Here is an 18,004-nt window from a genome sequence, read left to right on the forward strand (position 1 = left end):
TTAATAAATCCAACAGAATCAGTTGGGTGGGGCACATATTTTCGAAGGGCAGATATGTGTCCAAGTTAAAAAAAAAAAAAAAAAAACTATCCTTTTCTAAGATTGAGGGTACTGGGAGAAGAAGGAGACAGACTACAAGGTGGCGCAACAGTGTAGAAAGAGATTTGGCGACTTTGGGAATAAATAGGTGGAGAAACCTAGCAAAAAGTCGTGCCGCCTGGAGAAAGATGACAGAGAAAGCCTTAACCTGCACCAGACTGTAGTACTGCTGAAAAAGTAGATATACAGTGACCTCTCACTTATACGCGACCAAAGGGGACAACGAAATTTTCTCGCACAAGTGAGATTCGCGCATAAATGAAACACCCCAAAAATAAGCTTAAATGCAGTAAGTTATCAACCGTTATAGTAATACTAATAGTACACTACTGATACTAATGAATAAATACGCACATAATTTCCATTTATGCATTGTAATTTAATAAAAATGTAAAATTTGAAGCTGTACGTTTTGCCATTTTTTACTTTCTTCTATATCTAATATATAGAAGAAAGTATTGGATTCGTGCAAATTTTCGAATTTCGAATTTTGACGGATTCGAACGTTTTGAGGTGTGCTGAGTCCATTTCGATCATTTTTGGAAAATGTCTGTCTGTCTGTATGTGTGTGTGTATGTGTGTGTATGTGTGTGTGTATGTGTGTCACGTCTGTGTGTGACCAGTTTTTTGTGGCCGCTCTACAACAAAAACTACCGCATGAAATCGAACGAAATTTGGTACACATATGTGCCCCTATGTGAACGTGTGCCCATTAGTTTTTGGCACGAATTCCTCCAAGGGGGGTGGAGCAATGGGACGTTTTTCGAGTTACGCGTGCTTGCTATTCCTCAGGAAGTAACTGGCGGAATCAAACAAAATTTGATCCATATGTTGGATTAACAGGAACAGGTGCTGATTCAATTTTGGTGTCAATAACTCAAACGGGGGTTGAGCTATAGAACGTTTTTTGTCGTCAATTGTGACTGCTGTATCTCAAGAAATAATGAACGGAATGAAAGAAAAATTTATCGGCAAGTAGCCCTTAGTGGGTATAAGAACTGATTTTATTTTTGTGTCAACAGCTAAAAAGGGGGTAGCGCAATCACCCGTTCTTTTTTTCCATTTTGAGTGCCCTATCTCAAGAAGTAATGCTACGTTCTGGTTGAAATTTGGAATATATGTGAATCCATATGTAAACAGGCTTTGGTTCTATTTTGACGCCGATCGCTCCAAGAGGTGTTGATTTTTTTTTTTTTCGAATAAAAATATTTTTATTAATGCAACAATAAGAAAGATAAATCGTAATAGATTGTCGTCTGCGTATTTCTCGTGATTTTAATTGTATGGAAATGATAGGAAATATTATCGCAATGATTTAAAATTTTTAACTGTTGCCATCTTATGTTTGTTAACAAATAAAATATTTGTAATTCATTCAAGCAAGGCTTTTAAAATAACTTTCAATTTTCGCTCTTTGCTTTGCTTTCGCAATAATTCAGACATTGGGATAGTCGTCAAGTTTTTGCATGTGTCATTTTGTTTTTGTTGGGAATATTGCTTCCTCGTCAAGCATGGGGAGGGATCAGAAAAAAAAAAGAAAAATATAGAAGAAAGTTTCGTGATGGCCACAACATACTAGTTATACACCGTACAGTATGTTAACGAATTCCACGAAACCTAAAAACTGTCGCGTGATCAGCGTCATAGCGGAAAGCATTGACATATATGTCAATGCTTTCCGCTTGACCACGACTTTTAGGAATGTCAACCTTTTTGCATGTAACCCGTTCTCCCCTCTCGATGTCAATCACAAGACTAACTGCACCCCCAATTGCACATTTGCGCGAAAAAAATGCGTTCTTGGAAACATTTTGAACATTGGAATAAAGGTGTGTAAAAGCATTCCAAGAGACATCAAGAAGGGTACAAATCTTCCGATAAGCAAAGCGTGGATAGGCGATTTAACTAAAACTTGAAAATTTGTTATCGCGCATAAGTGAAAGGTGCACTTTAGGTTTCGCGTATAAATGAACAAGAGTTAACATTGTTTTCCTATATCGCTGGCTGGGCCCGTGAGAAAAACGCGCATAAGTGAAAAACGCGTATAACAGAGATCGCGTATAAGCGAGAGATCACAGTAAATGCTAAGAGAAATATTTCCAAGTTTTTCTCGGTCACATATGTTCAATGTCTGAGCCTTTCGCTACACGATAAACTTCTTATTTGTAATACATTTCTTTCCACACGCCATCTGATTTCTTTTTAAGGGGTTATGTCAAATGAACTGTTTCTCAAACCCGATGCCGAAAACACCGCAAAAACTTCAAAAACACATTTATGCGGCAGTACGAACCATTGACAGTGTAATACTCTAAAATGTGTGGAACGAACTGTATCAAATATTATATGTTGCCGCGTAACAAAAGGCTCCAACATTGAGCATTTGAAATTGAACATTTTGTGCAATACGCTCACACAGTGAATATTTGTGTAATTGAACTTCAATGTGGGAAAAAAACGTCATACATTTATCTTTACGTTTCGTATTACTTATTGTAATGTGCGCAATATTTTCGAAAATACGTTTTTTTTAAATCTAGTCCATGTGTGCTAACCTTGTAGTTTAGAGACGGAGGTTAAAGAACGGGTACTAGTGTAAATATTAGCAACTCTCTATTCAGCGGCTATGAGAGGTGCTGAAGACTGGATACCAGAACTGTAGGGGGTGCCATTATTCCTTTAAAACGTAGATGTATTAATAACTAGATGCGCAACGAGAAACCAGTTTCATTAGCAACTGATACCTTATAGTAAACGGCAGTAGATTATCAGGTGACCGAAAAGCGCATCCGCTCAAATTTATTTCCTGTGGCCTGATAAGATGCAGCGTTGTATTCTCGTAGGCAAAGCTTATGCCCGTTTACTTTCAAGATTCACGCGTTCAACAGCGGCCAGTGGCTGCAGCTATGGAGTTGTACATCCATTTATACTACATCTATGGTTGAAAGCAGGAAATTGTCCCATTTCGTCAAGAAGAGTGATTGAAGCAAAGTTTAATGGTAATGCTAACTAACTATCCTGATTGATCGAATGTTCGATCAAAATCCAATTCGAATCTTAAGAATAGTAATTGGAATGAGTCGAGTATATATGAAGAGTAAAATTTTCATTCGTCAGATCTCCACTTCTTTAGAGTTACAAATGATGTAGCTGTTAAATTTTCCGTTATTTTATACTTTTGACGATATGGTTTATAAACCAACCGCGATTTTGTCTCTTCAGCACCAAGAGCAGAATCAGTAGCTTTGTTTCGACTTTTAACTGGTCATGACTGTTTACCAAATCACCTTCACCGCTTGAGGATTGTCAAGAGTCCCAATTGTCCCCTTTGCAATTCAAACGAAGAAATGGACATTCGTCACCTGCACACTTGCACCCAGCTTTCCAGACGTAGCCTGTGTGACCGTTATTGGGAAGCAACAGAGCGCATCGGCAGCTAAATATTTCACTCTGTTGTTCCTGTATTGTTCTTTGTTCTGTGTATTGTGTTTGTTTTTGCTATTTTGTTCTTTGTAACCTTTTCTTGCTGCCGGCCATTGGAAATAAAAAAAAAAAACTTTTGACGAAATTTTGAATTTATTGCGTTTTGTTTTTTCCTTAGATTGTACTGGAGGCGCAGCTTGCATCTAGCTATGGCAGCATCAGCATCGACGACATATCTCTCACTTCGGGCTGCCATTACACTGAAGGTAAGATACCATCCCGTGGCGGGTGCTGTAAATGCTTTCAGTAAACTCAACTGACCCAGCGGTAACGATTATGACCAGTGATGTTCCCATCAATTTTGCTGAGGGTATACTCCCAGTAATCCATAACGCACCATATGTGTATGTGATCATATACATAGTATGTCATTCGATTCCGAGTCACAACTGACTACAACTGTATTTATGTCGAGGACTGCATACTAAGTGCCTTGCCTCCATTATTTTATATACCGATAGATGGCAGCACCATCACCGGATCGAACAGTTAATGAGAATTTAGAACTAGACCAGGAGCTAATAGCTACCTGGTGCTAGCACCCCCCAGAGGTATCGTTTCACTTGGAGGACATTGAGACCACGAGCATATTTAACGTCGCCGAGTCCCCTCGACCATCGAGGTTCGAACTCAGGACCCTCCGGCCCCGAATCCTACACTCTACCGATCGGGCTACCACGGTCATAGTATGTCCTAATATGAAAATTTATGAAGCTTGAGGGTATTCGCTTTACGTCTAAAAAATGTCTGAGAGTATACGGCATATATGGAGTTATACCGTATGGGAACACCACTGTCTAATAACTCGAAACCGGAACGTTCCGGATTTTGAATCCGGTGTATGCTAGTAGATTTGTCCTGTGACCAAATATAGAAAGAACAAAATAATTGTAAAATCTTTTTCCAAGTTTCAAATTCTTCAGAACAAATCTCCTTATTATTAACAATGGTCACTTCCCACTCTTTTCTATCAATAATTACCAATACCACAAAACAAGTCTGGTTGAAATCCATATTGTTACCCTGTCTTCGATAGCTCAACTTGGTTTCATTTTCTAGGTCGTGATTTACCAGGCATTCCAACTGTCCCACCACCAGTGGATGACTGTTGGCCAGATAGGATTTCCTGCAAGAACAAAAACTGTTACGTTCCGCTACAAAGGTGCAACTTCATTGATGACTGTGGGGACAATTCAGACGAAGAGGGCTGTGGTAAGGCTTTTTAGTCTTAACTGTTTGATTCTAGTGGTCAGCTCTCGATAACTCAAAGTCCACAGGGACTGGCCTTTGAGTTATGGGAAGATTCCGAAGCCTTTACAAGAGTTTGGGGGCTCAATGAAAACTTCGAGATAAAGGAACATTTGGGTAACAGCGGGTTTACGATAATGAAGTCATGTTTGAAACTAACGTCCTACTTTAACCGTTGAGTGACTTTACATTTTTGCCTTGCCGTCTGTGATGACTAGCTGGTTTTTATGCAATTGACTTTTTCAATGCCATTTGTTGTTTTCTGATTATTAGCCTTCTTCGGAGGGCAAAAAAAAAAAAAAAACAATAATTTTCTTTATCTCGATATCTATGTTTATCTTTCTCTCTATATCTGTGTCTAAAAATTAATTTTAAGAAAATATTTTATGGAATATACCTTCCACCTCATTTTTATATTTGTAATTTTTACATCGAAGAAAAATAACAGTGCTGAAAATGGTTGACCCTTGTGAATTTATCTCAAACTCTTTATTCATTTAAAAATTTTTGCCGAAATCTTGAGAAAATTCAAGTTTACTAGTATAGATGAAAATAAACCCCAATCATTAAGTCTGAGGATTTAACACTGAGAACACCCAGTGAGATGAGTATGTAATTATATTTGTTACGTGAAGTATACATGTAAGACAATCAGCTTTCTTTCAGGTACGACATGTGACTTTGAAAGTGGAATGTGCGGCTGGTACAACCCTGTCGGCTTCCGTGGAAACTGGACAATCGGTTCTGGAACAAAACCCTTTACTTCATTATCAGTAGATCACACTAAGAACACCGAAGAAGGTAAGAGTCATAACATATACTTATTTTATGTTTTAAAAGTCCTATAATCAACTTTTTCGTCGTGGGTTCAAAACCGTGGTTCAGTGTTGCTTGGTACGTAGATTTTCAAGACACAGATGGCCATCAGAATCTATGTCGCATGATTATGAAGAATGTAAACAAATCTCGTTGAGTGTCTATTTGACTCAGGCACTCTGCTAATTAAAATTCCTGGTGCAATGTTGTATCATGACAGTCCAGGTGCCCACGTCTGGTTAAAAAATGGGAGTCCAAATTCTCAAAAGTACTATTGAAAACGGCATATTTTTGGTGGCACATAAAAAGACTAACTCGAGGGCTCGTACTAGGTCTGCAAATGGTCATGGCCTCTTGGGCAGCCTCATTAAAAACTATTATAGTAGAAATGAATGAATAAATTAAAAATATAATTATTTTTAAAGAACACTTTGCCATTTTTCTGTTCTCTGTCTTTTAGGTCATTATTTGTCACCGGAAGACTTGTATGAAAACGGCGACATTGCTCAAATCCACACTGAGCCTTACGTGCTATCTGCAACTACCTGCAAGTTCTCTCTCTGGTACTGGATGGATGGATTCAATGCCAAGTCACTTCACATTATCCTGGTCCACAGCAAGGGCGCAAGCAAGGTTAGAGGCACTCATTATACAGTACTACACGACTTTCTCTAAGGAGTACACGGAAATGTAATAAGCATGGGAGGTAAAAGTTAAAAAAAAAGGAAAAAACTTTTAAATTGGTGACGTCAATCAAGGAAAGCTTCGAAGACCTGTATCACTTGAAAAGTTTCAAAAGCTCATAATCCGATAATCAACGCTTGCTTGAGTTCAGCCTTGAATTTTTAATGACAGTTGACTTCATTAGTATTCGCAACTCCAGTAGAGATCCTAAATACGAAGAGACTGGACAACTTCAGGGCGGCGGCCATCTTGTGTCCAAAATACTCACTTCCCATAGACTGTAATGCATCATCTGCCCCAAATATCACTGTACATTGTATCGAAATAATTAGAAGCTAGTTATGATGATATGAAATGAAATGTCTGATCACAAATATTTGTTTGTTTTCTGTCTTTATGAACAAACTTTAGAGAAAAAATATTTTTCTTTGTAAGCGCTATGACGATACGAAACGATTGGCACCGGATTGCCAGACTTGGCGCTCACTCTGTTTGATGAAAATACAAGGAGAAGAAAAATCAGTCTATTCTTCGAAGATTTCATATCCTATATTCCGTGGGAAATTTAGAAATTCACACAGCACAGCATTTCGAGCTAACAACACTTGGACTAAACATGGCGGACAGCGGCGCGCCGTTGTCCAAACTCTCCTTATATAGGATCTCTAAACTCCAGAGCTCAAAATACGCCACCTTGCGGTGATTAACAATACTAAAGAAAAAGGCAAAACATTCCATTCCAAGTGTTTTCTTTGGGGTAAATTACAGGCTTCAGACAGTTTGTAGTGTAATGTAATTTCAGAAGAATAGAAAATAAAGCTTCCCACAAACACAATGAAAAATTACTGTCAATCACTAAGCGTCAAAGCAAGTTATACGTTACTGTATTTGTTTGTTTAACCTTTTTCATCCGCCATCAAACAGTGGCTGCAGCGCTCCCATAGTTTATTGGAGTTGCGAATTATCGTTCAATTTTTTTTTCTTGCCAACGATTAAAAGCTTGTTCTGCCAATCGACGATATCATAATTAAAAGTTAATAAAAAGATTCTCTATTCACAAAATTAATAACCATATCAGAAAATATTAAAAGTACTTTCTAGCTTTTTAAAGCATTTAACCTCCTCAGACTCAATATCAACTCTGAAGGATGATTGAAAGAAAACTTTGTATTCGCAACTCCAACGAACTATAGGGGGCACTGCAGTCACTGTCTAATGGCGGAATTAAAAACTAAAACAAACGCATGTGGTAACGAAGAAAATGCTAAAAGTGTTGTGATTTTTGTTGTTATGTATGATTTTTTCGCTTTATTCATTTGAAAAGATTTTTCAAAGTCTTTTGGTTATTCTGACCCATATAGAAAGAGATTAGAAACCAAAAAGTATTACGAAAGTAAACAATTAATGCAGAACACACAGTAAGTTGTTCTGAAGCAGCCATTTTCACGATGTTGAATTCGGAATTCATAAATTTTTGGTTCGCTTCGAACGGCATTTTCATTTTGTACCGTTTTTTCTATACATTAGTACATATTAAGTTCAGTTTCGTGACATTTCCGGCATTTGTTGACATTTTTGTCACATAGTGCACATACGTGGCAGACTGTCAAGAGTAACGTTTAACACTAGATAATTTATTTCTATGACTATATGATTGGATATTTAAAGAAATCATGCATTTAATTCATTCGTCATGGAAATGATTTACCTGATATGCGAAATCTTGTCAAGATACATTATTCTTTCACACAATTTTAAAACCATAACCTTATAAACAGATTTTTGGCGAACTTTTATTTTTTATTGTTCAAATTCTTAACGTTCTTTCTGGATTTTTCAATCTGTTCTGCGATAAATATTTTCAAGAAAATTTATTTGCATACTTTCTATTTCAGAAGGATACTGTAGTAACAAAGGTTATTTAAATCATTTATGTGGAATTAGGTTAAGGAAAAGTGTCCGGTCAATGTTGTTAAGTTCGTTTTTTTTTCTACATCGAATTGAAAAACTGATATTTATTCAAATTCACTCAGAACAAAATAAATAAAATGTGTACTCACAGTTTATATATGGTGGTAGTTTTCTTTTCAGTTGATTGACCATTATTTCTTTTTACTTATCGAATTCTGTAATCTTACTACCATTTTATTCCACTCATGATAAAAATTAAAAATGGTTTAACTAAAAACGCGAAATCTCGCCAAGGCTACTTTGCTCGCACAATTCCAAAACTATAACCCTAAACAAATTTGGCGAAACCTTTCAGCTGAGAATAAAAGGAATAAAGTAAATTCTTTCTCGGTTAAACATTTTTCATTTTGTTCTACGATAATAAATTCAAGAAAATATTTTGCATACTGTCCATTCCAACTAAATGCTGCTGTAAAATATGATTAGTTAAATTGATTTAAGATTAAAAAAAACTCATATTCTTCCAAATTCATACAAAACAATAAAAAATTTTACCTGGTATAACGTTATCCAATTTTGTTAATCCAGAGTTTTCTTGTTTACGCTTTCACCATTTAATACTTTTTTGAAAGAAATAAGGAAAACTAACATTATTTTGAGAAGCTCGAGAATACTACTAAGGGACGAATTAATTTCTGTTGTTGAAGGCGTTCTTAGACATGTTGAATGCGTTACTCAGAACAAACTGACCGCGTTTACATCAACAGATACACGTGGAGCGCAACGTGGCAATGTTTTAGTTGCATTCGCAGTTTTATAAATCACCGCAAGGTAGCGTATTCGAGCGCTGGAGTTCCGAATTAATTGGTTCAAAATACATACAAAAGTTCTAACATTTTTAATGAAATTGTTTTAATTCTTCTTTTTGCGAGAACAAGTGTTTTCTGCTAGAACGACAGAAATTAAAAGGGTTCTAAATCATTATTCTAAATCAGCAGAAAAAAAGATTTGGGGGCGAAATTGATTGTCTCACATAAAAACATAATATTTCAAGAAATCAACAGCACATATAATAATTTCCTACTTTAAAAACAATTTAAAATAGGGACACTTTCCGATGCGCATATAATTTTATTTTCAGAAAACTATTTTCATTTAACTCGAAGCAAGTTATGAATAAAATCTGTCAGTGAAACTTCTACATCAGAGCTGAAATGACTTAAGTCACATAATCGCTACTTTACAGGAGAGCGGAAAAAACAGTTACTTGGTGCATACAAAGGATTGGGCTCACGTTCTTTTAACACTGGTAAATTATTATAAAGAATACTTTTTTAGGGTTGCATTCACATGGCTCGATGCGGAACTACTTGCAATGACGTAATAAACGAGAAATCGCAATGCTTGGACTTGCGTTAGTCTTGCTCTGAGGTACAGAATAAACGTTTTCAATTATACATGAAATACATCGCCAGCTCAGTCAATTCCAGCCGAGGACTGCAGTTGAGTGCCAATAAGCTTGAAACTGCAGTCCTCGGCTGGAATTGACTGAACTGACGGTGTGTTTCATGTATATCTTCCTTACCCCTGGCTATAGGGCGGAAACTTACTGAAATTACCATGCCTTGCCTTCAATCTTCGAGTTGAACCGAACCATTGCTTCAGTCACTCGTCTGGTCAGTGCTAATTCTTACATTAGCTACCAGTTTGTTTGGCACTCTAGGCTTCCTTTAGAGGTTTTCCACCTCCAGCTCACTCTCTTCCTATGCCGGGCTGATGAGTGCTAATAAGCACGAAACTGCAGTCCTCGGCTGGAATTGACTGAGCTGGCGGTGTATTTCATGCATATCTGCCTTAGCCCTGGCTATAGGGCGGTAACTTACTGAAAAGTATTCAATTACTTTCGTCTACTAAAATTAAAAAATACAAATTAACAAAACCTGTGCTGAGTTGGCGCATTACGCCCGGTCTAATGAAGCCGAAGCTAGCATATTGATTATTAGTCTTTCAGGGTAGATTAAAAAAAAAAACTTTCATTTTGAATTTTCTTAAAATCTGATCGTTGCATTTCATAGTACGAAGAGAAATGGAATCAGACGAAGACCCAAGGAAAGGGTTGGAACAAGGTGTCTGTGGACATCGGCGTGCAGGAGAACTTCGCCATCGTTGTGCAAGCCGTGGTCCGAGGGAGTTACATGTACAGCATAGCCGTCGACGATATCCTGTTCGAGGCCTGCGCCCCGAGTAAGTATTCACTTCAACCGAAACATCCCTTAGAACTAAAATCAAGGGTGATGATCCACCGAGCTAGAACAAAGTTGAGTTAATTTAGTTGTGAAAGAACATTAAGTTGCGTTCCATCACCAACTTTGACTTGTTAAAACTGAAAAAGTGTTATTCTATTTATGCCAGTGATTGGGAGGAGGGGTGACAGCAAAGAATACATAATTATACTAGCTGCTTTGCCCGGTCCACCATGAAAATAAAAATTGTGTCAAGTGACGTATATTCAACAATCAGGCGTAAAAAATAAATAAAAAAAACATGATTTCCCTTCCAAACAAGGACGACAGATATTAAAATACTTTTAAGAAATTAAATCCAGAAAGATGATATTAAAATGCGTAACCATGGAAACACAAAATAAAATACGTTTAATGAATTAAAATGCGAAAGAAAATGGTTCATAATTTGAATGGAATCGAGATTTCTTAAACTTGATTTAAAAAGGCTTGTAACTTTTTTTCCTTTCGAGATAAAAGCTTATTTTTTCGACCATAGATCGAGTTAGATCTGGAGTAAAAAAGGTCGCTTTCTCCAATGGCGTCAAAAAGAAAGCTGTGGGACAATTCCTCCACTTTTTATTGATTTATTTAATGAAGGAAGTAGTGCCTAAATTTCAGCTAAGCCTAAAAAAATTCGAGCTAAAAACGCAAATAACTCCCACCATCATAAAGTTAGAGCATTGAAACAAATTGCGTAGAACGCGGAAAATTCTACCCCTTCTAACGATATGTGCAAGTAATTTTTCAACACCATATTTGAAAATTTATGTGAAAATTGAACGTAAATTGGAATAAAAAAAGAACTATTCATCGAATTTTATTCGAATTGGTCTACAAATCTTTTCAGAACTTAAAGGAACAAACTGTGAAAATTTCAGCGTAATCGGCCGGGTAGTTCTCGAGTTTTGCGAGTTCAAACACACAGACGCTTTTGGGAACTTCATTTTATACTATGTAGAGATATGTACATACACATGTGTATGCATGGGTAAAGAGCATTCACAGACTTAATTATTTGCTTACTAATTGCTTTTACTGAGTTGCTAAGATGTTTCTGACGAAAAAACAGCAAAATTTACCTACAGGGAAGACATGTATAACTGTCCTAACATGTATACAAAATACTATGCGGGGATTGGTAATATAGCTTTAAACGTTTAGTTCTGGAGGGGTTTTGAATTTCTCCCCACTGTTCTCTTAGTTCCAGACAACCATTTCAAGTAGAGCTGCAACGAACTGAAAATGGTCTATTCTTAATTGTTTCCCTAAAAAAAGGTCGAAGTTACTTCAGTTGACAATAACGAAACTTTTCAGGAACTTCACATAAAAAGTGAATAAAATGCTTTGATATAAGATAGATTTAGGGAAAAATATTTTTTGAGGTAGATTATTAGCAGAAAGTTTTTCAGATCAAAGATCAGTAAACCAATGTTTTCAGGTTTATTATTAGAGGACAAAAGTTTTTAGACTTAACACAGAAAAAAACTTAACAAGAGCTTTATACAAAATAGTTATGCCTTGAAGAATCGGTATGAAGAGCCTAAAATATATTAATTCCCAAATGTTCCCGTCAGTTGGAGTCATTCACTCACACACTGAGAGTGCAGAATGTGGAAAGTACTAAGTCACTTCGTCCGCACCATGCTGAAGCGCATGATACTTCTTTGACTTTATGCTGAAAAGTAGGGGGTTGGTGAGAGAGCTAAGCAAAGTCTTCTTGAATCGTTGGTGCGATCTGGCCTTTAAAATATGATAGCCATAGCGAGAACATGGTAATAAAGTGCGTCCCAAAAGTTTAGAGACAACAAGGTTTTCGTGTTTTACAACTTAAAAAGAGAAGTAACGAATTCAAAACAATTTAGAATTATTAAAAATATCATTACAATATTAACACTTTATACAAATTATCAATCACAGACTTTATGATAAAATTTTAAACTTAAATTTTACTGTTCCAAAAGTTTATAGACAAACCATTATTTTTCTTCAATGTTCAAATTTTAAGACCATTTTTCCTAATAACTTCAAAACTCGATCAGGTATACTTAAAACAAGAGTTTGAAGAAATTTTGGCTTAATTGAAAACTAACTGCGTTCAATTTGCAGCCTTAGATCTTGAACTGTTGCAAACTGCCTCCCATTAGCGTATGCATCTCGAGGTAATATTCCCCAGAGGTTCTCTATTGGGTTTAGGTCAGGGGACTGAAGGCTGGCCAGTCCAAAGAGTTACTTGGTTTTGTCTAAACCACTGCATTGTAGAGTCTGACACGTGAATGGAACAGCTGTCTTGTTGAAATATCCGTTGGCTCCCACCAAGTAATTTTCCAAATGGAAGTAACTGTTCTTCAAGCGTTTTCTGATAATCTTCGGAACATTGACGACCTTTCAAGAAAGACGCATCGGTTATTCTATTGAAAGAGAATGCTCCCCACACGACGAGTGAGCCTCCCCCTTGTTGTCTGCTGAAAAAAGTTCGGAGTTCCTTGCGAATATCGTGCCAGTAGTACGCCCAACCATCACGACCATCTAAATTGAATTTTTTTTCATCGCTAAAGAAAACACTTAACCACTCATTTTTCCAATTCATGTGATTTCGGGCCCACTGAATACGAGCATCTTTATGCTGTTTTGTAAACTTCGGCGAACGACGTATTTTGCGATAAACAAGAAACGCACTTGCCTGCAGTCGTCGATGTACTGTTGATTTTGACACTGGAAAGCTTACTTCTTTACAAACTGACGGTGTTAACAGGTTCTGGGTTGAAACTAATCTCTGTCTTGTCGTTCAGTGTTTCTCTTTGGTCTTCCAGAACGAAAGTTTGCTTCAAAATAATTATCTTTTGACAAAATTTGATAGGGGCTATTCATCTTGCCCATTCTTCCCAGGACATAACTCAAGAACCACTCTTTCCTTTTAGACCTCCTAAGAGTACTAAAATCAATACTTACCTACTTAAACCATGCTCCAAGAAAGAACCAACTGAAATCTTATTACAGAAAGGCGAAGACACTGTTCGTTCACTTGCCAAAGAAAACAGTGTATTAATCTACACAGTTGGTTCCTCTGACATTGACTGTAATAGAGGTGGCGCAGGCATCTCCATCATTTATCCCTCAGGAAATAACGTCAAACTTAAAATACCCACTGGTCAAATCGCCTCAAACTTCACTAGCGAACTCATTGCTATAAAAGTGGCTCTTTCTTATTGTCTCTCTTCCCCTACTCCAAAAGACCAGATGGAAGAAATTGTGATCTTTTCCAACTCAAAATCAGCACTCAAAGCCATACGTAACGGTGTGACAAGACTGGCGCAAGAAATTAATTTTCTTCTCCACTCACTCAAGATAACTTGTGTTTTCCAGTGAATCCCCGTTCATGGCGGAATCGAGTGGGCAGATGCCCTTGCAAAGGAAGCACGTGACCAAGATCAACCTCTAACAGCCACCTTCACAGATGTAAATACTGTTGCCAGGCGAAAGATCTACGATCAGCTTTTTAGCAAGGCAACAATCTTTTAGCAAGGCAAACAGGGCCGACCTTCACTGCCCAAGAAACCTCTCTCCTACAATAGCCAGGCTACACGCTGGACATTTCAAGGACATGAAGATACTACCAACTAATAATAAATCCTATCCCATCTGCAAGCACTGTCCCCATTTACAACTCACCCCGGATCATGTTTTTAATTGTCAGGCCATTATTCGCTCCCTCCTCCAACTTGGAGCACCACCAATTGAAATTCTGTACAGCCATCGGGCTCTGGAATTAGCAGATCTTGTTATCAAGACTTTTAGAGGCATCTAAACCTTTCGCATTCCGCACGTCATTTGACACGACAACAACAACAACCAGCCCTACTACGTCCAATTTTGTTTGCAATGTCCATCACTTTCCATCCACACCCTTTCAAACGATAGATTTGCAAAATTTCCTTTCCAGAGAACTGCACATTGCGGGGCATCTTAACAATCGTTTAGAAACGGAAACACAGGTTCGTTTTTATGTCAGAAAACGTGTGCGTCACAAGTAAATGACTTTGTCGTATGCAAATTTTGAGTATCAATACTAAAATTAGGTTTTAACATCGATTGTCCATATATTTTTGGGACAGCATTTTCCCGTTTATATTTTTTGAAATTAGATCTATGATCGATGAAAGTTGTTTGCGCGTTTTATCATTTTTATGTTATCATTCGTTATTTGCATAGCTTATTTCGTCTTGCTTATTCGTATAGTTAGCACGTGGTTTCAATAAAATGATTGTCGATAAACTTTTGGGGCGAACCTTAAAAGTGTTTTGGTGAAATTGCCTTTGAAGATATTGGTTGCTACAAGTACTTTAGAAATCAGTTTAATCTAGTTTTGCTTTGAAATGCCTTTTTTACGTGTTTTCGACCATTTTCTTTCTTCTCGTAACAACATACTTGTTTTCTCCCTCCAGTCAACCCTCCCATTGAATGTGCACAAGACGAGTTCATGTGCAAAAACAAGGAGAAATGCATCAAGGGCTGGGCCAAATGCGACGGGAAATTTGACTGCAAAGACCAGTCCGACGAGCTTTACTGCCGTAAGTTTTATTATTATATCTGTCTTTCTCTTGTTGAAATGTTTTGCCAAAGCAGAATAAGAAACCTATTGTAGTTACTGCTCCAGTATCAAGTAAAAATAATATATGTCCCCCTGTTGAACAGCACGGTGACTGTTTCTGCAACGGCAAGACTGTATGGCCAGGAAAACCCCCCCTTTTATTAAAAATCTTTATTAACACTAGAAAAATTAAAAATTGCTGTATACTAGAATAACTTCTTTCCTATTTCTGATATCAGAATTTAGCATTTGAACTTCAATAAGAATTCAAAGAGAGGAAGCTAAAGCTGAGAATGAATAAATAAATAAATTGGGACTTAAACACGATCACATTATGAAAAGACAGAAGGTTTCATCATTACGTTCAATAGTTATTACTCGATTTGCTGAACTGTGAGAGAAGCCACACATGCCATTCATCGTTTTAGTATTAATATCATTAGCGATGACTTATAATGAAAAATGTGTTACTCATTGCCTAGAATAGTTATTCGAGACATCAATTCAATCTATATTTTCTTTTTAGATAATGCAGTGAATTAAGAGTTAATACCCCGATAACTAATAAAATTACTTTACAGCACAACTGCACGGCGACTGCCTCTTCGACGATAAGGATTGGATGACTTCTTGCTCATGGTCATCCAAGAAGTTGGACTTTGATTGGTATACAGCCAGTAAACCTCGCAACGAGATCACCGGACCAGACAGGAATCAAGACCCTACAAGTCCAGGTACAGGAAAAATAAAACTTCAATTTTGCTAATCATACTAAAGAAACAGATCAGTCAAACAATTGTAAAGGGGGGGGGGGGAATCAGGTTGTTAGAGAACTAATTGATTTTAGAAACAATATCTAATAACCTTTCAGCTTACTATAGCTTGACCTCGAAAAGAATGTGGATGACCTTGAAGCAAAAACATCATTTGTATCATTTGTAATAGATTGTTAGTTATTATTTTGGGATAGAAAGGATTATCGAACCCATGCCTCTTGGTATTCGGTGCTTTCTGGCAGATTCACCCTATTACAAATGATACAAATAATGTTTTGCTTCAAAGTCATCCGCCTTCTTTTCGTGGTCAAGCTTTAATAGCATTTTTGTTTCACATAAATGCTTGTTTTCTTCAGCTTGTTTTGAGTTGAACCATGATAAAAAGAAGAATATATGTGCATACGTATATACACAGTTGATCCGCGATAGCTTAAATCTAGCGAGACTCAAGAAAACTTCAATTTTTGGAAGTTGGACTTACCAAATGTTTGGTTTCTATTATTTTAGTAAAGAAAAATCTACGATATTTCCACTAATATACGTACATATTGTGTAGATAACTGATAGAATTACAGAACGTATAAGTTATTTAACTAAAGAAATGTCCGCAATTGAATTTCAAATGTTGCAAACAAAAATCAAAATTAATCCCACTTTTTAATCGTATATTTCATTTTTAACGATAATCCGTTATTTGCAATACACAACTGTGATTCATGACATAGTAAACCCTCAAGCTATTTCACAAATGTTTCTTCTCCAGCAGCACTTTCATTTTCTTCTGTGTTTTGCACAAACTTCATTGTGGCAAATCTCGGAATTATAATCAAGTTTTATAAAGTCGGATAATTTGTATTCTGCTTCCGCTTCAGATTTAGTAGTCGTTTCTTCAACTTAAATAATCTGGCTCACTGAGTATTTCATTGAAGAAGCCTAAATTTCATAAACAGTCACTTAAAGGCGTTCTTTTGGCTCTTAGGTGCAGGAATTTCATAAACAGTCACTTAAAGGCGTTCTTTTGGCTCTTAGGTGCAGGAATTGCAAGAGAAGTTAACTTTATACTTTTAGACTTTTTTAACCCCTTCAGACCTGGTGTCCAGTATACCGGACATACACTTTAAACAGCTGTTAATCATTTAATAATTTATTTAATTAGTTAATTTTTTTTTTTGTAGTTGACTCTTTACATTCTACTTATTATAATCCGTGAAATAATTTTTCGTTTTGGGATTGACAACACTGACATATAAGGATTGAGAGGTAGAGAGTGGCTCATTTTTCCAACCATGGATTTTCATCTGAAAAACGAGATTTTTTTCCTGATTTTTTTGAAAATATATAATCTTTAATTAATCGTTTTAAACGCTTATATTATGTTTTATAATCGTTTGTAGAACATTTTATAATGAAGTTTGTTCGGTATTTTATCGTTTTTGTATATGAAATATTGATTTCAAAAATATAAGTCCGGAATATTAGACGTGCCATAACTCTTTTAATTTTTCTCCTACAAACTCAAAATTTTGTCTATAAGATACCCTTTACCATAGTACACTGTGTACCAAATATCAACATTTTTGGTCCAATATTTCATAATTCCGACTGAAGGGGTAAACTATCAAATTTCGAATGATCTTAAAAATACTTCGAGTTAAAGTAAGCAAACATTGATATGTGAAAAAAAAAATTAAGTTATAGAAATATTTGAGCTTTTTAGAATTGGCTGCATGCTACCTCTGACATTGAAATTCAGTGAATGAAGTCGGAACGCGTCCGAACTGGCAACACTGGAAGAACAAACTGCTTCACCAGCGTAGCAGTAGGTGTTGAGCATCTGCCCTCACCGTTGTTCAGTTGAGCGTCGTTTGTGTACCGTGTGAGACTTTTCTTACAAAGAGCATTCAATTCGTACGTCGGTTCTTAACTAAGGACAGGAAAATGAATGAACAAAATATCAATTTAGAATTTTGTTTATGCTTGGTTATACATCGAAAGAAACTCACGCGACGCTGGTAAGTATTTATTAAGGTCAAGCACTGTCCATGATGGGTGTGTAGGAATGGCTTGAGTTCGAAAAGGCCGGAAAAGTGTTTCTGACAGCCCCTGTAGCGGAA

General features: G+C 36.6%; 1 protein-coding gene across 1 annotated transcript in view; it reads left to right on the forward strand.

The window, feature by feature from the left end:
- The window catches only part of LOC129224200 (MAM and LDL-receptor class A domain-containing protein 2-like), a 150,054-nt gene that overhangs the window by 106,878 nt on the left and 25,172 nt on the right, over positions 1-18,004 (forward strand). Inside the window, 7 exon segments of the mRNA XM_054858617.1 lie at positions 3,701-3,788; positions 4,642-4,794; positions 5,497-5,631; positions 6,107-6,279; positions 10,317-10,485; positions 14,969-15,094; positions 15,696-15,848. Of these exon segments, the coding sequence (XP_054714592.1) occupies positions 3,701-3,788; positions 4,642-4,794; positions 5,497-5,631; positions 6,107-6,279; positions 10,317-10,485; positions 14,969-15,094; positions 15,696-15,848 (997 nt within the window).

The sequence above is a fragment of the Uloborus diversus genome, chromosome 6 (assembly GCF_026930045.1).
Source record: "Uloborus diversus isolate 005 chromosome 6, Udiv.v.3.1, whole genome shotgun sequence".
NCBI classification, from domain to species: domain Eukaryota; kingdom Metazoa; phylum Arthropoda; class Arachnida; order Araneae; family Uloboridae; genus Uloborus; species Uloborus diversus.